Below are 25,219 nucleotides of genomic sequence, written 5' to 3'. Positions count from 1 at the left end.
TTTGTATGCACCAATGGTAAGACTACTTTATCTTTGGATTTTCCATTAAAGCAATACTGTAAGTTATTATTGTTTCATAATATCATCACTGTAATTATTGTTAGTCTCGGCAAGTGCAGAAATGTTAAGAAATAAAATAACCATGTAGTGAATAAATGGAAAAAAAAAACTACTGTCTTAAGTGAAATTACAGTATTGAAGGCAAAAGAAGAAAAAAATTAAGTGCACAATCGAAATGTTCTGTTTAGAAGACAACAAAAATAGAAAATATCTTATAGATGTGCATCGATCTAATTCATACACAGATAGGGTCTTTCAACTTGGCTCAGTGCAGGAGAGGAAGTTGGTTGTACAGTGACAATTTTCAACAGCATTAGAGGGTAAATGCTATGTTTTAACATGAGCATGGCTAAACAGCCTCAAGTGTCTTTGACTGGGACAATACAAAAGTTAAATATACAAGTAATTTGTTTTAAACCTACCATACAATTAAGTCATTTGAATTCAACAATCTACGCAACACCAAAATGTTCATACATGTATCTATCATTAACACAATGTTTTTTGTCATTTTTCGAAAAGAAAAAAAAAAAACCTAAATTATATTTTCCCACAATTTACAACGGTCTGCAATACTCTGTGTCTGAACAAGTACATGTCCAAGAAAAAAAAACATCTACTAGCTTAGTTGCAACTTCAGGACTTTGAAAACAAATTAGAATTGGACGTTTTCGTTCATTACACATTTCTTTTGGGCTTCATATATTTTCTATTGGTATGTCTTGTAACAGAACAAAATTGAGAGCTGTTGACCTGAGAGAAGACAACATCAAAATACATTACATCACTTCATTAAGCCAATAATATAATATCTTAACACTTGACAGGGCAAAAAATAGTGTGGGTGTTTTATGAGTGTCTGTTAAAACACATGTTATAAACAGACTTTTGGTTAGTTAGGTAATCATGAAACCATCTTAGGTTCTTTTCACCAGTCTTTAGCTGTGCACCCTTTAGTTTTCAAACAGTTTACATATACTCAAGTTTTAGTTAAAACCAGCATATTGAAATGGAAAAAACATTCTACTGACACTTGTTTTTGGTTACAAGCACTGTTAATGCAAGTTGGATCCTACAGGATTCAGTCCTCTTAAAACAGTCTGCCAAACTAGCTCTGGGTCATAGCTTTCCCCAAGTGTAATCTACAGTGGAGACGTTTTGTTCAACTTTCCGCCAGTTTTTTTTCACGGATCTGAGGCTGTCCAAGCCATAAAAACAATGGTTATGGAAAGCATCAAACCACTTGCTCCAATATATTATGTCAAGTCTTGTCCCTCCTCTGACTCGTTGCTGTCGCAATGCCCATCCACAGAGTCTATTGGTTTTACGTGACAAGTCTTTGCAGGGCTTGTCAGACTTGAGGTAACATTTGAAGGCGAAAGAACATGATGTGAGGGAGAAGCCGGTGAGCTTCGGGAAGCCTCAGGTAAAGCTGAAGTCAGGGGCAAGCTTTGGAGACGCCTATCGGGCTGGTCAGAGTTGGTTGGGTTAGGGATGGAGGTTTCTGAAGGAGTCCCTAAAGAAGACTGGGCAGTTGTAGAAGACCTCTGTCCACTGGATGGGTTTGACTGAGAGGTAGATGAGGGACTGATGTGAGGTAATCGAGGAGAAGCATGCTCTTTGGCATTCAGTTTCTCTGCCACTCTTTGTCTGTGCGGAGGGTACTCCAGATGTTTGATGAGCTGTGCATTCCCAGTAAGAGACACCTCACAGGCAAGACAGTCATAAAGGTGACTATCCTTGCCTTCTGCTCTACACTCTGTTTTGGAGACAATACAGTGGCTTAGAAGAAAGTTATTGTCCAATTCTGGCTGCTTAGCATTGACAGAGTTTATGGAGGGGGAATCTGTGCCAATGGGTGTGCCTAGCGTTTTGTCACGTTTGGATGAAACGGTGTCCTCTGCACTGAGGCGAGCAGAGATTGGGCTAGGTTTTGGTTTCTCTGGTAGCTGCACTAACTGTTTCTGTTGCAGCTGCAGTCTTTGTTGCATTAGTGCACCATGCAGATTTTGTTGATATTGCTGGAGAATGGAGCCCGGGGACAACCCCATTAGAGCCTGTGGCAAGACTGGACCATATGGGAACATGCTATCCATGCCAAACATGGGCTGCAGGAGGCCTCCAGGCATAGGTGTGGGAATATGGGGAGAAAAAAGTGGAGGAAAACCGGGCATCAGACAGGGCAGGAGGTGACTAGAGAGTAGAGCAGCTTGGTCAGTTTTCATTACTGCATGAAGAGCTTGTAGCTGACTTGGGTCCATGGTATACTCTCTTCCTTTACTTGGAGTAGATACTGTTGGTCTGAAAGTGTTTGACTTCTCTTTACTTTTGCAAGAAGAATTTGCACGAGTACCATTTCCCAATGGAGTACTGTCAAGCTTGTTTGTGGGAATCCTGTTACTCTCAGTGTCATTTTCTTTGGGAAACTGGAATTCTTGTTCTGTGGTCTTTGGGGTCAAGACAGAGTTGGTTGTGCTAACTACATCTTTGTCATCCATAGCTGATGAGGGCGTCATGGTTGGCTTGCAGGTCAGCTCATTTACAGGAGGGTCACTGGTACCTTACATAAAAATGAATGCATAAAAAGTATGGATTACAAGAGATCAGAATTTTTGTAAGTAAATTAATTTAAAAACAAAGTGTAGATTAGCCACATACCTGTTTTTATGGAAGAAAAATCTTCAGTCATTGTACTGCTACCACCTGGTATGCTTGCAGCGGTCTGCGTCTGCAGACCTGAGTACACTGAAGACTGGCTCAGACAGTGAAGAGAAGTTTGGTTAAAGCCCACTGAGCTCAGTATAGCTTGTGGTTGGACAATTCCCAGAACATCAATTGTCTTTTTTAGATGATCCACTTCTTGCTGCACTATCAGCTGACGAGTAGATACTGAACTCAAATATTCCTTGTCCCTCTCCATCTGGCCACCCAGGGCCTCCTTAACTTTAGCAAGATGTTGCTGGGAGAAGACATGGTCACGAATAGACAAGCAGCCGCTGTATTTAACAGAGCAAAGAGTGCACTCCATCTTAGGTCTTTTAATAGAAGTACTCTTTGTGCCAAATTGCTTTGCAAGGCTAAGCTTGGCCTTTTTCTCCTTGGCACGAGCATTCTGAAACCACACCTGAACAACCCTCTTGGCAAGTCCAATGTCATTGCCCAAGGCTTCACATTCAAGCATTGTTGGGGTTTTATAGTCACTAAAGCACGCTTTGAGCACTTTCACCTGTAGGTTGGTCATTTGAGTGCGGTAGCGTTTTTGACTGTGTCTGTCATTATCAAAGCTCTGACTGTTAGAGCTACCAGGGCATGGTGAAGCTGGATCAGCCAGGCTGGAATTTTCACTGTAATCTAAGACTAAATCATTATCAAAATCTTTAGCATTAAAGCTCATTGCAGGGCTAACCAATCCAGAAGACATCTTTTCATCACTTTCAGAAGAAGCCTCTCTTTCGGTGCTGAGAGACATGTGGTCAATACTGCCATGTTTAGCCTCTAGAGAGTCATTTCCTTCATCAGTTGTATGGTCATGGGCCATGTTTGTGTTAGCGTCGCAGTTATTCAGCTTACTTTGTTCAAGATTCTGATAAACTGACACAGAAGGCATCTCAAAATCTTTGATACCCTCACCTTTAATAGGTTTTGGGCTCAGACGCTGCTGATGTGAAGACAGGTCAATGCTTTTGCATGCTGGAGAGTCAACATCATCAGTGGAGTTTAAAAACTGAGAATAATTGGCAAAATCAAAGAGATCAGATTTGATTTGAGAACGTTCCAGATCTTGAGTCATATTAGGTATTGCCATACTATAGCCTGCATTCTTTGCTTCATGCCAGTGACGTGAACGTATGTGGGCAGCAAGAGCAGTCTGTGCTTTAAAGAGAGCTCGACAGAATGGGCAGCGACGATGGATTTGAGATGGACCCAGTGCCCGAAACTGGCCTTTCCTCTCACGAGCTCGGGTGTTCTGGAACCAGACTTGAACCACTCTTTTCTTGAGACCGACCTCGCTGGAGATATGATCAAGCATCTTGCGTGTTGGATTGGAGTCCAAAAGATATTTCTGGTATAAAACCTCCAGCTGCTCTGGTGTTATAGTGGTCCTCATACGTTTGTCTCGCTGGGGTTCCTCCCCATTGTTTTCCCAATCATTTTCCATAGAACTGGATCCTGCTTTGTCTTCAAGTTTCCTCTTCAGAGAGTTTATGGTTGAATCAGGAATGGTGGTCACTGCAGGTGGATTTGTAATCTGGGAAATTGTTCCTGAAATCAGGTGCCTTGCAAGTAGAGGATTAGCAGGATCAAACAGCATAAGAGGCATGTCTACAGGACGATCTATGAACGGTGGGGTGGGAAAGTAACTTTGGGTAAGAAAGTGCATTTGCTGGTGCTCTTGCCAATGTTCAAATGAGGGGAAGCTCAATTTACACTGGATGCAGTGGTAAGGACTCATATCCTGGGCCGGTTTCTGTTGCTGTTGTTGCTCAGTTGAAGGAATCTCTAAAGGACTAAAAATAGTTTGGGAGCTCTGTGATGGAGCTGGGTTTGTTTCAGATGTGCAGGAAAACTGTTGTTGTTTAGGAGGTGGGTGAGAGGGAATCTCTGTGCTTACATTTTGGTTCTCTTCACAGAGAGGCTTTGGCTGCTGCATTCTTTTCGTTAATTCTTCAAACTCAGAGTTGATACTAACAGCCTGTTTGGGGTCAGATGATGCTTTATTTGTTTGTTTAAGCTCTCCAGTGAGACTTGTGTGCATATGCTCAGAATCAGTGGATTTCACATTAGTACTAGACACAGAGGAACTGGAGGGGCTTGAGCAGGAAGCTGCTTGTGTAAAGCAAGAGGGTCCAGATATTGGACTATGACACTCAGTATTAAAATCCACTGCAGTGTCATTCAGATCATTCAGCATTTCCTCATCCTCATCTTTGTAACACTGCTTTTTCTGGTGAGTAATAAGATCAAAAATGCGTTGAAAGACTATGTTGCATTTCTTACACTGGAAATTGTTGTTGGAAGTATGAAAGTAGCGGTCATTAGATAGGTCTCGATGTTCGCTATCCCTCCCTCCCTCTCCTTGGTTCTCATAATTTTTCCGAGCTTTTTGTCTGGCATTTTGAAACCATACCACAATCACACGGGTAGAAAGATAAAGGAGGTTAGACAGTTGCTCAAACTCATCATCTTTGGGGTATGCATTGGCATCAAAACAATCCTGCAATACTCTTAGCTGGTAGTCAGTAAACCTGGTTCTTGAGGACCTCTTACTCCCATAAATCTCTTGTCTTGTTGGTTCAGGAGAGGGTGGTCTAGAATCCACTTTTACAACTTCCAGTGTTGTGATGGGAGGGTTATTAAAGTTATATGGAGAATCCTTATTGCGTTGGCGTTCTTTGAATAGAGTGTTCCGAAACCAGTGCTTTATAACCTTATGTGGCAAACCAGATTTGTTGGCCATCTCGTGGATTTGGTCCTCATTTGGAGAATTGTTGATATCAAAATACTGACGCAGGATTCTAAGCTGGTCATCTGTGATTCTGGTTCGAGGTCGTTTATTTTGTTGCTGTAACATGGCTGGAGTCAACTGCTGTTGATAAAGCTGCGTCAAATCAGGAGTCAATCCAGCCTCCACTGGGGGCAGATGGACAGGGACCTGAGGAGTTAAAGCTTGCAAAGGTATGGGAGGCATTAGGAGTGAGGGGAAGAGTGGCAGTTCCATGGGTAAGGGAATTTGAGATAATGGAGCATTAACTTGAGGGATGGAGACAGTTGCAGGAGTAGCACTGAGTGTAGAAGCATGAATAATTGTTTGCACTGGTTGTTGTTGTGGCTGCTGCACTAAAGAATTAGGAATCGCAGGAGGGGAAGGCGGCAGCGATGAGACAGGAGAAGCCTCTGGAGTTGCAGGTCTCAATGGGAAGAGTTTGTCGTATTGCTCCCTGTAGTCTTTGGCAAATTCCTCCAATGACTTGATAGGGAATATGGAACGATGAATCTGCTCTTTATGGCTCTTTAGTATCAGTGCATTTGAAAAAAGCTTCCCACAAGACACACACTCTAACTTCATATCTTCCGAAAGACTAACCTCTTTAGTGTCAGACACATCCTCACCATTTGGTATTGGTTCAGCAAGATTTTTCTGATATCTCTCCTTATTTTCATTGTATTGCATGACTAACTCAAAACCAATGTTTTCAAGCAGAGACTTTGAAGCATTCCCGTGCGCATCATGAGCTATTCTGGGTGGAAGAAACTCATCACAACTCACCCCAAGGGTTGACATCTCTTTGTTTAGGTCTTCGTTTTCTTGAGATTTATGATCATGTGTTTTTTCACTGGTGCCTACATTATCAATTTCCTTTGATTCTTCATTACCCTTCTGTCCATTTGTGTCCTTCTCACATGGTGGATCATTGGTCAGTTTCTGTTCATCCATTTCAGAATGAATTGCAAGATCTTCATTTAGTTTCGGTTTAGAACAATTTTTTGGGACATCTTTTTTGGAAGACTCAGCAGTATCCTCATTTACAGCAGGTTTTAATGTGCTTACGCTTAGCCCAGAGCCTTTAAGGTTTACCTCTGGATTCATGCGGAACTCTCCTCCTGGAATAAGAAAAGGAAGAAGCAATTGATGTTGCTGCTGCACTGGAAGAAGAGCCTCTGTTGGCATATGGAAAGGGTGTAAAAGTGCAGGATTGAATAAATGGGACTGAAGAAGAGCAGCCTTCTTTTGGAGCTCTTGCTGGAGATGGGCTTGAGCCTGGGCTAACTGCTGCTGTTGTTGTTGTAGTAATGGTTGTTGTTGTAATGACATCTGTTGCTGCTTGGTAGCTGAATCAATCATGTTTGCCAACTTATTCCTCATGTCAGATGTCGAAGGATGACTGGTGTCTGGGTTTGCAGGTGTGCCATTGAGTTCAGTGTTTTGTTGGTGGCTTAGACCAGCATTGTTCAAGGAAGTAGCAGGCTTCATGGTTGCAGAAGTGTTGGACAATGCCTTGCCTGGGGGAGGGCCAACAGATTCAGTACTAGAAGTGGATGAATCAAGCTTGGCTGCACGAGCTTTGGTCTGGTGCAAGACAGAGCGCATATGATTCTCTAAGGTTGAACTCTGACTATATGCTACATTGCAAATACTACATTTGAATGGTTTGTGGTCTGCAATGTTGACAGGCTCTTGCAAGCCAGTTGACGTGTCCTGCAGAGATCGTTTAAGTTTGTGTAAGTGTGACACTGAGTTGTAGTGAACCAAGAGAATATTCTTCTGGGTGAAAGATTCCTTGCAAACCGTACATTTGAAAGGCCTTGATGGATCCAGAAATTTCTCCATTGTGATATTTGGACCTTTTCTAATAGGAAAAACAGGCTGCTTAGGGTCACATTCAACATTATCTTTAACCAAACTTGAATCATTGTCTGTAGGACTTAGTTTTTCCTCCAAATCACATTCTTCGTCATCTTTCAACCCAGTCTCTTCTGGCAATCCCTCCTCTTCACCAAAAGTTTGGTCTCCGGAGATCAGGGTCTCACCATTCATCATTAAACCACCGTAAAGCTGCTGTATCTGGGTTTCACTTAGCTCCAGGTGGCTTGTCTCAAGGTGTTTCCGAAGGGCCTGCATTGTACGAAAACTGCGTTGACAGAGGCAGCACATGGTCGCAGCTCTGATAGCATGGTACTGAGAATGCAGCTGCAGTTTTTCAGGGGTTTTGAATGCTAGGCTGCATTGATTGCACCGGTACTTGTAAATGTGGCGATCAGATATTGCTGTTTGAGATTTCTGGCTATGGAGCTGGTTGAAGTGTGTCTGGAGGGCACTTGAGGATGTAAAGACTTTGTTACAGCCTTTCTGCCAACAAGGAAAAGCACCATTGTTCTCCTTTGTGGATTCCGCATCTTCTGATGGTTGTTTATAGATTTTTGCTGTCTCCAAGTGAGGTGTTGTACCTCTCTCAGGTTCAGCATCGGTTGAAATTTCTAAAGAATAAAAAAAGGATAGTTGTGAATTTTTCATGAGGCAAAATTCAAGCACAAATATTGATAAATTACCTTCGGACAAATTGAGTCAGATATTAACCGTCAATCTTATTTAAAATTATGACAAATAAAGAACCAACCTATATTAAAAATAAAAGATTAAACAAATAGTGAGATTTATACTAACCATCCAGTCTCTTTGTTTCATTAGAATTTATCAGCTGTGTATCAGAGTTGTGCACTGGTAAAAACATCTTTTCTGGCAGCACGTCTGAAGCAATCACCTGACCACAAGGGAAAAAAAGAAATCATAATAGGTTTGATGAATCCATTTTGTGGATTAATTAATCCACAAAATCTCATTATTAAGTCATTTGATTGTTATCTTTGAAAAAGATTGGTCATTATGCTGTGTTCCTGCTACATGTGTGCATTAACGATGCATGGCGCGAGAGAATAGACCCTTAACTTCAGATGGCAAAATGGAATCGCAGTCATGAACCAACACTTTAAGGAGTTCAAAGGTTAAGTATGAATGGAAGCCCTCTTTGGTCTGTGACAACACAATTAGCTAACTTTGGATGTAAAAAAAGCCACTTTATTTATCTCCCTCTCCTTCGCTCCTTCTGTACCCACTCAACTTTAAAATGTGTAAATCAATGTAACTTTAAAGGGGGAGAGGGAGGGAGAGCAACCAAACAAAATGGCTGCTATTTCCATCACAAAGCACACCATTTCAGCAAAGTGCTGTATTAAAGGGACACGAGGAAAGCACACAAGTCCTCTTCAAGGTCACATTTAATTTAGAACATAATTACCAGGCACGGTTCATAACGAAAATCACCTAGCACTGGCTCAGAACTAATGAAGCACAATTATTTTCATTACTGTATTTCAGTTTGGCTGGGGAAGGGGGGGAGAGGAACGCAAAGTGCCGAAGAGAGAAATCAAGAGAGATGGCAGAACAGTGGGCAAGGAAGACCAAGAAAGATAGGAGAGGGGAGAACACATGAATGGAAAGAAAGACAGAAAAGCCTTTTACGCAAGAAAAAGCACTCAGCGCAAGCTGACTGAATTGACAAAAAAATGTCCAACCTTTCAGAAACAGTGAGGCATGTCTGCTTGGGGTTCAAACAAGCTCTGGGTGCATTAGTATCAATTTATATTCTGCAGATAAAAAAGCTAATTTTAATATTCATTGGATTTGAGGCAGCTACCTCTCCCTTCCCCCACTCAGTGTCGTTACTTGTCTCCGCTCGCTTGTGCTGGAGTCACTGAGGGTCTGAACACCCCTCCGCATACACACATACACGCAGTGCTGAACATTTTCTTGCATAAACACAATTTTTACACCATATATAGAAATAGCGTTAGACTAAGGTTTTAATTGATATCTAGAAAGCAGCATGGCTGATGGCCAAAATAGCATATAATTAGGCTATAGCAAATAGGATGTTGCATATTAACGCATATGCTATAACGGATAATTTAACAATTTAACAAGCACTATGCAATATGTAATAAAAATTCTCAATAAATCAAAAATAGCCAAGTAGCCGATTATTTGGCCACTTGTAAACATACAAATCCTTAAAACTTAATAAATGTACAAATAAGATTTTTTGGGGTTTAATATCTGTAAATTTTAGTAAGAAAAAATGTGATTCAAAATATATTGATTTAAATCAATTCTTAATATCTTCAGTTATTTTGTTTCAAGGGAGTTTAGATAGGGAAAATGTTTTGCAGATAGGATTATGGCTGGAATGGACATTTGTTTTGTTCCAAAATCCCAGGCAAAAAATCTTAAATTTTTACAAAATTGCAAACTATACATATAAGCAAAAATTCTAAATCTACATAGTACATGCATACTGCGTTTCTTTTTTATCCTCACCGTGTTGATGAGCTTCTGAGTGCAGTCTGCAGTGACACTGTGCAGATGTGTGAGGTGGGTACGCAAGAGGGCAATACTGTGCAGTGTGTCTTGGCACAGTGGGCAGCGGACAGCAGGCTGAACTGCATGCTGGTTCATCACATGACTCCTTAGATGCTCAATAGCAGTATCATGGAACCGACAGAATGGACACTGCCACATCTGAATGAGAGAAAACAAACAGAAATATTTACAGAGATACAATAACTACATTCTGTCTTTGCAGTATCCAGTTCCTTTAAATTATATTAGGCTTTTTTTTTTTCTGTGCACAATGTATAGTGATTGTATCAGATATGCAGTGGTATTAAATGGTATGCACAGCTACTCATTTTTACTATTCTGCTAGTTGTACAGAAAAGTAATGATGGGCCAGAGTTGTTTATCTTATATAGACAATAATATGGTATATAGCATCAGTGGTTTTAAAGAACTTGTAAAGATAAATAACATGGCAGTATCATGGTACATTTTAGCAAAAAAATAAAATAAATAGTGCAGAGTATATTGCAGACCTCTTCCTGTATTCGTGGCTGTTTGCAGGGAGAGGGCTCAACTGACTCGTCAGATCCAGATGAGGGACGCTTGGGACTGGAAGACGACTCATTTTGCTCCGCTTCCATTTGAATAAATCCCTCTGAGAATAGCAGCAGCAAACAGAGATCATTTAAAAGGGGTGCACATTATTGCACATTATTTACAACACTAAGCTTATTGTAAAACAGTGGTTCCCAATTGGGATAATGGACAGCAGGGAAAAACAAATGCAAATAATAATATTTGTATGATAATATAAATAAGTTACCGCTTTGGATTTTAACAAGAAATATAATTCATCTAATGCAAAATTTAAGTATTGAAGAAATACCAGATGCAAAACCACTGCTGCAATCTTTTTATTTTTTATTGTTTTGCAAGCGAGATTTTGTTAAGGACCTGATTTTTTCTCTGTTCTGTCTCCATGTTTATTTCTGTCTTCCTGGTTAGCCGTAACCTCAGTGGGAGAGTCCATCCCATTCTTATCTCCTTAAAAAGCCAAAAAAAGAGAGAAAAATTTAGAGTGCGCATCACATTTGCCAAATTCTCTATTCAGCCAACTCGTCATTGCAGGAAATCTTTTGCATGCATGTGCTATTGTAAAACAAGATTGACTGCAGAATCACATTCCAACCTATAGGGGTCAGTCTCCACTAGCTCAGAGAGACACAACCAACTTGTCTCCATGTTTATTTCTGTCTTCCTGGTTAGCCGTAACCTCAGTGGGAGAGTCCATCCCATTCTTATCTCCTTAAAAAGCCAAAAAAAGAGAGAAAAATTTAGAGTGCGCATCACATTCTCTATTCAGCCAACTCGTCATTGCAGGAAATCTTTTGCATGCATGTGCTATTGTAAAACAAGATTGACTGCAGAATCACATTCCAACCTATAGGGGTCAGTCTCCACTAGCTCAGAGAGACACAACCAACCTGCTCAAAGACAGACCGACACAATACAGTAATGTACACAATCTCCTTTAGATTAACATAAAAGTTACAAATATTGATCCTCTACAGTAAAACATACAAAGAGAGATATGAGAAAAGAAAATCAGGAGGAAGAGTTAAAGTCAGCGGCGTCAGCAGAGCTTCATTTGACCTGCGGGGATTTGAAAAGTCACAGGAGGAAGATAATGCAGTAGAGGTCAGGAGGGTCACACACACAATGAGTCCATTTCAAAGCACAAATTGGCGAACAATGCTGCCATGACAGGCTTTAAAAATTATCTTTATACAATAGGTCTCTGCATTGTGCTCAGTTTGAGACTAGTTGTAGCTTTCTTGCAAAAACAGGCTTTTTTTCTGAATATGACTGCATATCCAAAACATGTGGGACAACAGCCTTCAGTTTTGGCTTGTTATTTTTTTAATACTGCAGGTGAGCTCTGAACTCTACAATCAAAAAGAATCCAGAGAGTTGGACATTCAAAAAGCGCAATTATGCTCTGTTGTTCTTTTACAGCGTCTAAAAGCTTCGGCTGAGCTCCGTAGGTACAAAACACACAGCCTCGGGACACACTAAACCAGATACCCCATTCAACGCCCTCCCTCCCTCTCCTCATCCTCTTCTCTCTTGCTTTCTGCCTTTCTGCTTTCTTAGCGGAGTAATTGTTCTGCTACGTGGGGGAAGGGAAAAGAAGAACAGAGCTGATTTGGGTGGGTTTTGGGAAGGGGGGCAAGTGGAAACAAAAAAAATGCATGAGGGTTGTCATAACACACCAATCAAAGGCAGGCCGAGGTATCTTCTGGTGGTTCTTTGAGAAGGTGATTATGACAGAGGGTGAGAGAGAGAGCGAGAAAGGCCATCTGAACACCAATTATCCTGACAGACACGCTATTGATTTCCTATCAAACCAACACACCCATAAACACAGAACACATAACCTGAAACTGTCAAATCCGCTCTAGTTACGACCGCCCCATTGAGCCCTCTCGCTCAGTCATTCTCTCAAAGTCACACACACCACGCTGAACCTGACCAAAAATATTAGTCTATTGTTGAGCATCTCTCACAGGGAAAATCAGAACAAACAATTCTTAGGGATGGCGATTAAAAAAAATAAAATAAATGAACAACAGTAACTAAATATGCATAGCACTGAAGGAAATCATTAAATAGTGAAAATTCATAATATGTTGCATGTCACGTTCAAATAGTGACAAAATGGCAATTTTATGCTAAATAGTACAACTAAATTTGGTGAATTTGTAATGCAAAAATAATCCAAATGTAACCAAATTTTGTTTTAGAGAAAATTTTTTTTACAAGCAATCATGCAACTTAATTATCAAAGGCATAAATATTTTAATTTTGAAGCTGCATTCAAAATCCACTTCAAACCCAAAGGGGGGACGTTAATTCACTCTGAATGGTCATGATGCATCTGTGTGTGCTTCTTTCTGCATGTACATCTTGGACAAAACAGATGGCCGTGGCTCAGCGTGGTGAGGTCATTTTGGCCAGTAATGAAGTGATCAGATGCACCCACACATGCTAACACACTCCAGGCGCACACTCAACACACACTTCATCAGCACTTCCTACTCATTCCGGGGATCAATATACAAATGCTCAGCAGCATTGATCCAGTATTGATTATAAATTAGGCAATGCCCTGGTGTTCCTAAAGAGATCAATAACCAGCCATTCAGCTGCGGTGCTCCAGCAGGTCGGAAGCAGCGCTGATCCGATGTTCCTACAGGTTCAAATTCACACTGAAACAGCTACTCAACTCTCACTCACTGACTTTAGCATTGATTGTACACGACACACTGGCTGCTAACCTTTTCTTGTACCCTGCATGTCACCATTTTTGTTCATCGTGAATATAACACCAGTATACAGTATTTTACCCTTTCTATTTTTTTCCAATTTTTAGGATTTCTATTTTTTTTTTTTTTGCAGATTAAAGATTTTAACAATTACTAAACAAATATAACAAAAGTTAGAATTGAGATCACAGAACAAAAGATTAAAATATAACATTAACACATAAAATGTAAATAACACAAAAACCGTGAATAATAAACACTTGTCAGTCTTTAGGAATCTATATTAGGCTATTCATGTGCCTTTCCTTTAAAATGTTAATTGGAGAATGTTAATTAACTCATGCCTCGTTAGTGGGTTGCGCCTTTATTGGCCGCATTGACTGGCTAACCCGCTAGTTTAGCTTCTTTCTTGCCAGTGAAGATGTTACAAATGTGATTATTGGCAAGTCAATTAACAAAATCAATTCCTACCATTCTGTACAAAAAGCACACCACTCACTCTCTTTCTTTTTCTCTCTCTCTCGCACACAAATGCATATGTACATATACACAGGCTGGGTGCCAAGGTCAGGCTATTGTTCAACTCATTAGCTGAGCTTATTCTGTGTTAGAACTAAATGCTAATTGCCTCCACCACCCGGTTTTCTCAATTACCCCAGTGTAAATATCTGCCCTCTTCTCTTCTCTATTCTTTCTGTTTTTTGGCATGTCTGTCAGCCCCTCCCCCTCTGTTGTGTGTTTTAGAGCCTTGAGCATAATGAGCGCAACACACAAGGGACAGTTAGTCTTTTGATTTGGGTTTTAAGGAATTCTCCCTGACTTCATCCCTAATGTTAATCTAGCATCAAAACCTGGTGTTCTGTTTATTAGTGTGTTGGATTCTGCTCATTTTCCACCCTTGAAATGTGACTTTTTTTTGGTGCTTTGCAAAAGCCTTGAACTTAACTCGGTTTTCTATGTTTTACAAAGCAAGTGCGTCTCATACCATTTTCTTGAGCAGGGCTTTTTCGGATTGTAAAGATGGCACCAAGCTCCTCCTCATCCTGCAGACCCTTCTGGATTCGCTGTATTCTCAGCAGCCCCTCCCCTCTCTGGTGGCTCAATGAATGGGAGTGCTGCACTAAAGAAAGGCTGTTCTGAGTGGAGAAATCACACAGCACACAGTGCAGCCAGACATCTTCAGACTCCACTCCATCCAGTTTCTGCAAATACTGAGAGAAAGTGAAGATAAACGTTAAACATGTATGCATGTGTGACAGTGAAAGAATGAAATAAGAAAAGAAGTTAAATCAATGAATAAAACACTCTTCTACTTCATCCAGCTCACATTTCAACACCAGTAAATAACATACTCAAGTACTTTAGCGGAAACCATATATTGACCATGTAGTCATAAATGATCAATATGTGGCTTCCTCTAATGTGGGCAGCACAATATAGATCAATGCAGGATCAATACAACCCTGTAAAACACCTATGTAGATGTTACTTAACAAGCTTTGCTCAAATAAACGTTAAATCTCTCCCTCTGTTTGAGGTCTGGTGAAAACTGAGCAGACAGATTCAAAGCAAATGAATCCAGTGAAACATCACATGCACACACTAAGACACGGAAGCACATACACAGTGACAAACACCAGTCCACTTGTTTTACAGAACTCTAAACTGATTAGAGATGTGCTGAGTTAATGGACCACATTAGCAGGAGGGAAAAATAACATACAATCCATCTCAATTACCAAAGAGGCCTTAAAGGCCTTGGGAAGAATGACGTCACTCAGGGCATCTCGGGCCTTTGTGGATTTTACTGACAGGAATATCAAGCCCCAGACTTTTTGTACACAGAGTTTCTGGTTTAGAATTGTGAGATTTACCTTATATAGTCTTAGGCTGGTCTCATGTCTGGAGTTCATGGTGTGTAGCTTCAGTTTCTCCAAGCTGCTGGCCTCGTAGTCACAAGCATTGCACCTGAGCTGCACCTGACTTCCAGCAGCAACACACCTAAGACGCCACTCTTCTTCCTCCTCCTCGGTGTTTCCATGTTGACTACTGGCCTCTCGAAGGTGTGCGGCTAGCTGGTAGCGCTGTACGTGTTTGTCTGTCTGGCAGTGCAGTTGGAAGTTAGCTCGCAGAGGCGTGGCGTAATGGCAAAGGTGACAATGATGGGTGTCTCCTGTTGTGCTCCTCCAGTAGGAATTGGGTAATGACCGCTGCATGGTCAGGTGTTGACTTAGTTCCTCGAGAGTGTCACAAGAAAAGCAGCCACATAAAATGCATTCAAAGAGTTTATTTAAAGAGGTTTCATTGCAGGACAGAGGAGTGATGGCATCGGGCAGTTTACTCTGAGGTTGGCAGTGGCGGTAAAGCTCAGTGGCATTGTGCTTACGTTGACGTTGCATGTGTGCCAGGTTCTGCTGCAGTAGAAGCACGTTGTGCGTGTGCTTTTCACTGGTCATGTGGATTCGGAGGTTCCGTGCCACATTGGTTTCGTAGTCACAGACTTCGCACCGCCACGACGCATGTCCCCGGAGCTTAGATGGAGAGGGGGAGCTGGCTTGGGTGGGGTGAGTGAGAGTAGGATGCGAATGGGTTAAAGGATTGGGCTGGGATACTGGGCTGTGCACATGTGACTGCGTCTGCAGGCTCTGCATGTTGTTGAGGTGTTTGTCCGATTGCATGTGGATGCTCAAGTTGCCCTTAGTGGTGGTGGAGTATTGGCAGACCTGGCAGCGGAAGGGCTTGTATCCGCAAGAATACGTCTCGCCTCTTGCTAGGCGTGGGTGGCTCTGCCCACTGTTGCAGTACGGGCACTGTTCGGACTCTGAATCGGGGTGCTTCTCCTTCATGTGGGCCTCAAGAGTTTGCTGGTACTTGTAGTGCCAGTTGCATTTTGGACACTTCAACGTCTTGCAGGAGTTTCTGGTGTGTACCAGAGAGGCCTGAACAGCAAAAGTGAAAGATGATCCTTGAACATCATCTCCAGCTGCAACGAAGCCTCCGTCACCGGCCACCACCAACCTTCCTCTAGAGGCTGTGTCTGAGTGTCCTTCTTCAAGAATAGGCTGACTAGTCTGTGTTAATGTTGGACTGAGTGTAGGGGACGTGGAATGGCTATGATAATTGGGCAGGTCAGAATGAGTGACAGCATGTCTGTCATCTTCAGACAACCTGGAGGTTGGTTCCATTGCTATGGCGCTACCATTCTCTAACTGGTCATTTGGTTCGGTTGCTGTGGCACTCTCTTGGCTGGCAAGTTGTTCTGTAGTAGTGACAGTGGACGGGTTTACCACAACAAGGGAAGCAGGTGCAGGGTCGTGGCAGTTAAAGCTTGTTCCACACTCTGACTCAGAGTCTGTAAGGGTTTTGGTGTTGTTCATAAAGCTGGTTGCTATTGTTACAGAGTTTGGAGGTTTTGAAATGCTTTGGTTTGACAGAGCAGCTTCAGTAATGTGCTCTTGCCCGCTACAGCTGCTAATACTGTGAGCACCGTTATCTACAGTGGTGCCTACCTCTAAACACAATCTCCACTCTCCTCCCTCACTACTTCCTCCAGTCTTTCTCATCTCGTCCTCCTTGCCTCTTTGTGTGCCCTCTCTTCCCAGGGTTAAAGGGTCTTTGGCAGGGCTTGGTACTGAGGTAGCAGGGGAGGTTCTGGGTGGAGAGGGCAGGAGAGGGAGTCCTGGCTTAGAGGTCAGAGGGTCTTCATTCTCTTTCCGTCTTGCAGTGTCCTCTGTGCTGTTCCCAGAGGTCAGAGATGCCAGGTTCAATGGTACCACAGACTCACAATTCCTTTTTGGTTCTAGGAAACAGAGGAGCGGCCGGTTGCCTGGGCCGGCAGGCTGTAAAATGGCAGAGGTGTGTTTTAAAGAGAGCATATGTTGTTCTTCATCGTTGAAGGTGATATTGTGTTGCCGACAAGCATGAGCCCTAAACGAGCGTGTACGGCCAAAGGACAGCCGACACAGAAAGCACATCAGGTTGGGTTTGGTTAGACCGTACCATGTCACTCCTGTCTCTGATGATCCTGCCATGTCAGGAGCACTATCTTTGGATTGGCAGGTCACCAGAGCTAGACTATCACTGTCGTCAGGGTTATGCAATTGGAAGACACGAAAAATCTGTGGAGTGGGGCTTTGAGATGAGGAAATGTAACAGGTTCTAACGATGGAGGAAGGGGCCCCTAACGAGGAGGAGGGCACACCACTTGTAAGTTTACTCTCCATCACATAGGCAGACCCATCAGGCTGGTACAGGATCTCTCCAATAGGCCTCTCCACATCATCACATTCTTCCTCTTCATCTGCCTTCTCCGCTGCATCTTTTAACATCTCTCTGGTTGAACATTCTTTAACCTGTTTTTCCCAATCTCTTTCTTCATGCCTCCCTGCAAGTCTCTCCTCCTCAGCCCTCCCCACTAGTCCACCCTGCTTGGACAGAGTTGCTGTGCTCTGTTGAATGGCTTGATCTCTGGCCAGTAGGAGTGGACTGGGGGCCAGTGGTCTGCAGAGCCCAGGAGGCTGTTGTGTGTGGGGGCCAGAGGCTCCATTGTTGGAGACAGAGTCACAACACTCCATCCTCTGAGCTACTGAGCACATTCATCCCACCCTGGCCTAGAGAGAGAACGAAAGACAGAGAAAAGGTGTAAAATTTAGAATCCAAATCACAACTTTGATTACAATTTTCTAAATCACTTTGCACTTTACATAATTACAGCAACATATGAAGTATTTTACACTTGAGCAGCATAACAAACTTTAGCGTCACCACTCAGAGACAAGCAACCCTGGAACGGTGAAGGAAAGCAGAGAGAGGTCTAGACTGTGATCAATAGCTCTTTGCCAAGCTGTATTACCGAGAGCTGAATATTACATGAGAGACAATTCCTGGAATCACCAAGATCTGCTCAATTAAATGTCTCTGTCTGCCTTGGCTCCCCCCCACCCCTCCATCTGCATTATATTTCCCTTTAGGCAACTGAGCAGAACATAGGGCCGTGTCTACAGGGGATTGCCCCGTGACAGCGCCTCCGGAATAAGTTCCCTATTGACTCTAGTCCCAGGTTTCTCCAGAGACACGGCCCCCACAGGCCTTGATCAGTAAAGCAGCTGAAGTGAATTAAATTGAATTATATTAATGCAGCCTTTCACAACAGGGTTCACCTTATATTAGGTACCTAAAATAATTGCAATTTGCATAAATGCTAAGTAGAAACAGGTTCACATTTGGACAGGCATTTTAATTGTGTAAGTCTGTGCTGCTGGTACATTTTACAAATGCAAACATATGATGTTGCTACTTAAGCCTGCCTTGTGGTTACACCGTGGGCTACAGCTAAATAATTAAAATGTGCTTATAGTTATTACTGGATTTATCTACAGTTAAGTCACCTAAATAGTGTAAAAACAACAAGCATGTGCGCAGAAGGTGTCTGAGGAGAGTATAGGGTTTGTGAATTGCAGTTGGGGAGCTAATTGCTCTGTTTTTAGGTTGAAGAGTGCAGATTCTTGAACTCAGATTCAAGCTGTTATATTGAGCTCTCTCTGATCCTCTCTACTGGAGGGGGCTAAAGTGTTAATGGGAAAATCAATAGCGTGAATGCTAAGCATCTTACTGGAAGCAAGAGCAGAATGCTAGCACGCCAGGCTAAAGGATGTGTTCACTGATTTAAGCTCAAACAGGACCTAAAACAACAGGCTTAAAAGGCCAAAAGCAATGTTTCAAAAATGAACATGGAAGTCCACTCATTTAAGCGAACACGGAGTGCTGGAGATACATATTCATAAACAGACTGCCATGCTGACACAAACTAGACTTCCTGTACAGATCGATGAATATCCAGTCTTATTTGCTCCGTGTGTGCATGTGTGTGTGGTGTAATTAGTGATATATCTCATTAGCTGCTAGGTTAATTACCCATCTCTCTGGGATACCTGATAGGGGGCACACCGCTGGAATCAAGACGCATCTTAAACCAATTACTCTCTAGAAGCGTGTGTGTAGATTAAGACCAAGATGTTGGCTGAGAATTACACAAAACAGCACTAACCCTAATATGAACCCTGACACTAACAGTACCAGCACTAACCCTAATGCACACACAAATATACAGAAAAACTGTCTGCATTGAACTGAGACCAGGAATCCTTTTACGCGTGACTAAATTAAAATCTAGCATAAAATGTATCCACATCTTGTGGGCAATCCCTGTTACTACATGAATCTGCCACTTTGTGAAAGATATAACATTGATGGCACTCACAAAAGAAAAAAAATTATATTTTGGATACTTTCTACAACATTACAATGTTAAATAAATAATCCCACTTCATGTTAACTAACTGGCCACTAATGAAAGCTATAACAACCTTGTTACTCATTCAAGTGTATTATTTTATTCATTTTAATTGGATGTTTACTTCATGTTTACTGATAGAAAGTTGCAAGAAAGGTTGCAAACTTCATATAAATTAAATAGCTCATTTCATATTTAGTTTGACCTCCTGGGACTGACTATCAACATTATCTGACCACTGAGAGGAAGTGCTTAATCTGACAGACAAAAAAGAAAAAAGACGATATTGTGTGGGAAGCACTGCTGTTTTGTTGAAGAGAATGATTTCACATTCACAGCGCAGTTTGCTGATTCAGGGGCTCGGCTTCCTGTTTTAATGATAATCTAATGTTGCAAACATACTATTGTACAGAAACAACCATACAACACAACTAACAATTGTGAAACATGCTTTACATGCCTACAACATGACACAGCACATATTTAAACTACAGCGTATTCTTCATGACAACTTTTGAAACGTATGCTTTATTTTTTATCCTTTTAAGGACATGCATGAATGCATGAAGACAAGAATGAAAACTGTTACAAGGGTTGAACTCTAAAATCAAATCAAACCAAACTTGAACTTGCTAACCCCACACCCTCTCCCTTCGCTCTCGCAGTCACGCAAACACATACACATTTTCTCCCACTGTATTTAGACAGCTGTCCTCTCTGCTGTGTGCTTGTCTTTGATCTTTGATTTAATGCCCCATTTCCATTAGAGACACTAGCCCATTCAGGAGCAAAACTTCAAAAGAAAGAGAGAGAAAGATAGAGAGTCAAAAAAAAGAAAGAGTGGACGAAAGAGAGTGCGAGAGTGGTGGGGGAAATGTATTACTTTTATTTAGAAAACTGAGGCCTTAAAATTTTTCTAGATTAGTCAGCCAGCAAAGAACAAAATACGCTAACAGGGAGTAAAATGCAGATGCTCTTCCTAATGGCATATAAAAAGGAAGTGACTGACAAAAATGTAGGGTCAAAGGTCAAAAGTTAATGCTGATGTTACAGTGGGACCGTGAAAGTGTTGTGACAGCTGTCTCTTTAAAAATTAGGCATGCTGCATTTGCGTATAGCAGTTTCCAACAGGCAGGAACGTAGGCCAATGTTTCACACATGCACACTGATGCATTCTGTCAGCATGCTTACAGTAAGTCACACATGCATCAGTTTCTAGTGTGAAAGTCTGAGCGTGATGTAAACGTATTGATCTAAACTGCAGCAAGATCCGGCGGGATTATGAAATCAATGCTACACTGAAAGAGTTCTTATTCATTTGACTTGATCTTATGCCTCTGACAACGCATGGGAAACGCTCGTGTACGCTGCTCTTCTACAGTCAAAATGCAGAACTTGGTACACACACATCTCATGGAAAGTGCCACTGTGCACTAAAGCTTTTATCTGTAAGGATTATTTATGTAAATATGCTGCATTCATTACCTGAGTATATGCACTGTGAAATGAGAAAGGAAAAGAAAAAAGAAAACATTTGTGCAAGATTAACTCCTTTTAACAGCTAGATCATAATCCACAAAATCCTGTAGAGCTGAATAACATGCAAAACAAAAATGGAACTGACTTGCTGGAAAAAAAAGTATTATTTTTTAAACAGTGATATTAACCAATGATTTATGCACCCTCACAAACTGACAAGAGATTACATTCTGTTGGAGGATAATTGCTGACTTGAAAATGGGTGGTGGACAAATTACATTATATTATCCATCAGAAATTAATTGGTTTGCAAAAACTCAACCAAATTGCCTTTTTGCTAAACTATCAACAATAATTAAATAACCATGTAACTACTGGTTAACAATCCAACAGCTCATGCATTACGTAAACAGGGCTAATTTTGAAATTTTAAGCATAAAACAAATTATACAATATATACATTGTTTAGAAATTATTAATTTTTAATATAATATATATTATACAAATATATATTTATACATACTATATAAATTTTAATTATGTATATATTGTATAATTTCAGATGTAGTTTTACATTTCAACTACCCAAATATTAATATTACTATTGAAAATACAAGCTGCAAAAACATAACGCCACAATGGTATTTAAGGATCTGTGTAAGAGATCAAAAAGTCATGCAGAGCTGTTTTCCCTCTCTCCTTCAAAAAAAAACAACCTTTCTTTTCAGAAATGTAAGAAAAATGCTAATCATATACAGAACCCCTACAGAAATACATTTCTGCACCATTTGAAAACACTCTGCAAAATCTCTGTCGCTCACTACAGGCGCTGTCTGTCTCCATTTCCAGTCCATTTCCGAGAAAAGGTGTTCAACAATCCCATTGACCTTTGCATGACTGCGGTTTATGCACCTTTTATAAACTATACCTTTAATCTATATATTCAACAGCCACGGCAAACAGCACCCACCTCCTTCTGCCTGGACTAATGCAGACAGTGTAATATAGTTCAATATTTGCAGTGAATTCTGGTGAGAGTTGACAGTAACGCGTAGGTGAGGCAGAATCACTGATCACCCTTGTTTCTCCCCTCCACACACACACACACACACACACGCACAGTCTGTTTAAGGCGTGGATGGAGAGCAGAATTTGAACTGACAGGCTGGGCCCCCTTGCATTGTTCTCTGGCTGTGTGTGTGTGTGTGTGTCTCTCCATGTGTGCGAGTGAGCGCGTGTGTGTGTGTTTGAGAGGCCTTAGTGACTGATCTGCCGATGTGCCTCACTTCTCCACAACCCCAGCTATTATTATGATAAACAGAAAAAGTCAAACCCTGGAGGCAGTGTGCACACACTCACAAACGAACGCACACAATTTATTATTCAGATGTTGCAACACCTTATTTACAAACCCAACAACGTCGACACAATCTTTACACTGTCCTGCAAGGTTAGAGACTACACTAACACATCGAATAAACAAAACAACCTACACACACACCTTAAAATGTGACCGTTATATTTTTTCTGATTGTATATGAGTGACAAAAATAAACATTTGTGACCCTGGACCACAAAACCAGTCATAAGGGTCCATTTTTTGAAATGGCCATCTAAAAGATGAATAAATAAGCTTTCCCTTGATGTATGGTTTGTTAAGATAGGACAATATTTGACTGATGTACAACTATTTGAAAATCTGGAATCTGAGGGTGCAAAAAAATATATATATATAATGTATATATATTTTTTGAGAAAATCACCTTTAAAGTTGTCCACATTAAATACTTAGCAATGCATATTACTAATCAAAAATTAAGTTTTGATATATTTACGGTAGGAAATTTAGAAAATATCATCGTGGAACATAATCTTTACTTAATATCCTAATGATTTTTGTCATAAAAGAAAAAGCGATAATTTTGACCCATACAGTGTATTGTTGGCTATTGCTACAAATATACCCCAGCGACTTAAGACTGGTTTTGTGCTCCAGGGTCACATTTATCATGTATATTCTGATATTTTACAATACATCCTCTAAATTTGGTTAATGCAGTAAAAGAAATGCTTCAACGAAACCCTATCATGAACAATTTCCTTCAAACACTCCCATTGGCTCAGCACTATCTGTTTGACACCGCTACCCTGCAGAGTCCACTTTTCTCTTCTCTCGTCGTGTCCTTTCATCCCATCTCCTTCCTTTCACCCGGTTCCCCAACATTGTGAACTCTGACCTGTGAGCCAATCCTCTTTTGCCCCACACCATCTCCTTGTGTCTGTGTGCGTTCTCAGAAGAAAGAGTCTGTGCTCACTTCATTTGTATCTGCTCCTCAAACTCTGTGTTTATTTTCTCGCTGTAGAACTGGTTACTCCAGTGTAAGCACTCCATTACAGGTCAAGCACTGATTTTATACCTAGAAATGTGAAGTTGTATTTATTTCATTTCTAAAAGTGAATATTCCAACATTACGGGAGCTAAAAGACTAATTAAGGTAAAGGTTTTTGTTTCTAAATCAAGCCTGAAATCAGTGCTTGCTTTTATGAGTCCAGCTGCTCAAAAACAATCAACTATTAAGCCAAAAAGTATTATATAATGAATAAAAAGAAACGATTTGTCACAGTGTGACAGATTCACAAAAGGACAGAAAAACAATACCCAAACACACGGTCAGTCGGTCACACTCACACACACACACACACACACACACACACACACTCAAACAACATGCTTATCTAAAAGAGGGCATACTATATATTTGTACAGATTTATTAAATATAATAATTAAAATGACCACATACACAACTAATAAAAAACGTTAACTTTATGAATCATTTTATCATTGAAAATGTAATGTTTGTAAACACACAGACATACAACCATAAACTTTATTTTGCATTTTAGAATGTAATAAAATATACTCTTCCCTTGCAAGTCACTTTTAGGTTTTATTATATTTACCTAACTTCTGGGGACAACACACCCACACACACACACACACACACACACACACACACACAGTTGAAGGAATAAGTCCAAGCAGGCTTGACCAAACATGCCCAGGACATCAGGGCCACCATAATTCTTCTTCTTACACGCTCTTCGCTTCATTTCAGACGCAAACCCAAAAAGTTGCACATTTGAGTCCGCGTATCTTTATAAATAATACACGCCATTGCATGCGCGCAAGTGCGTCGCGACGCGAAGGACGCACAGAGGCTTCGGATAGCTTCTTCGTATCGTTGCACGAAAGATCTGCACTCGTAGCGCGAACCAATACTGATGCATTCGCTGAAAACGAGCCCGATGCATCCGTGTTGACATGCAGAACAGCAGCAAGAGCACTCGTCAAAGCAAAACCACACACACACAAAGGACGTTACTTTGCGCTTTTCGGTCTTTTTCTTAAGCAACTAATAAGAGGGCGACAACTCTTGGAGAAAACAGGTAGGAGAACACCAGAAGAGAAGTTCTAACTTCAAACTCATCTCGCGAAAGACCGTGATATCAAAGAAAGTGAGCAGGACGCGCTTTCCATTCGCGAATATGTCATAAACATGTCATGACAGTAACTAGTAAAGAACAACAGCAAAAACAAGCAGTCGTGCAAAATAATCGTGCATTATGTAGTTCATTACTGTTTATACTTGCTGCGTAAACAAATGCGTAAAACGAGCAGAGAATCAACTGTATCGGTGAAGAACAGTCATCGGATACAAACTTACATTTGGACGCGTCGCTTTGTATTCCAGTAAACACGTTTATAGATCCCATTCGCACAGATGCATGCGTGCACACATCACGCTGCTGAAGTTAAACGAGGTATTTGACTGTTTCTTAAAGCATTTAAAAGGGGTGGTTTTTGGTTGTTCTGCAGACGGCAGACGCGCCCTGGCTTCGGTGCGAGGAAGGAGGAGAGAGTGGGGGAAAAAACAGTCCGGTCTTTATTCCTGCTAATTACTTTCGTGCAAAAAATGGCTGGAATTAACACACTGCGCATGTGCTGATTACACAGTCACGAGGGGAAGAGATAATTAGCTCCTCCTGGATCAATAAGATTCCAGCATGAGAGAGAGAGAGAGAGAGAGAGAGAGAGAGATGCAGGGAGGAGAGAGGGGGACAGTGATGGAATTAGACTATAGGACAATTTTACATTTGCACATAAA

At 41.2% G+C, this 25,219-nt stretch overlaps 1 protein-coding gene across 1 annotated transcript; it reads right to left on the bottom strand.

Annotated features, from left to right (window-relative positions):
- Positions 1-230: 230 nt before the first annotated feature.
- LOC107564894 (zinc finger homeobox protein 3-like) lies at positions 231-24,975 on the bottom strand. Its single transcript, XM_016250064.1, has 9 exons — positions 24,779-24,975; positions 15,156-17,891; positions 14,267-14,492; positions 10,910-10,999; positions 10,489-10,610; positions 9,935-10,135; positions 8,225-8,321; positions 2,719-8,037; positions 231-2,620 (listed from the first exon to the last, which is right to left on the bottom strand). The coding sequence occupies exons 2-9, from the start codon at positions 17,874-17,876 to the stop codon at positions 1,317-1,319; spliced, it is 10,080 nt and encodes a 3,359-aa protein (XP_016105550.1). The 5' UTR covers positions 17,877-17,891; positions 24,779-24,975; the 3' UTR covers positions 231-1,316.
- Positions 24,976-25,219: the final 244 nt, after the last annotated feature.

The sequence above is a fragment of the Sinocyclocheilus grahami genome, unplaced genomic scaffold (genome assembly GCF_001515645.1).
Source record: "Sinocyclocheilus grahami isolate Dianchi unplaced genomic scaffold, SAMN03320097.WGS_v1.1 scaffold970.1, whole genome shotgun sequence".
NCBI classification, from domain to species: domain Eukaryota; kingdom Metazoa; phylum Chordata; class Actinopteri; order Cypriniformes; family Cyprinidae; genus Sinocyclocheilus; species Sinocyclocheilus grahami.
Note: the sequence above shows the minus strand (reverse complement) of the source record. Positions and strands in the feature narration are given on the sequence as shown.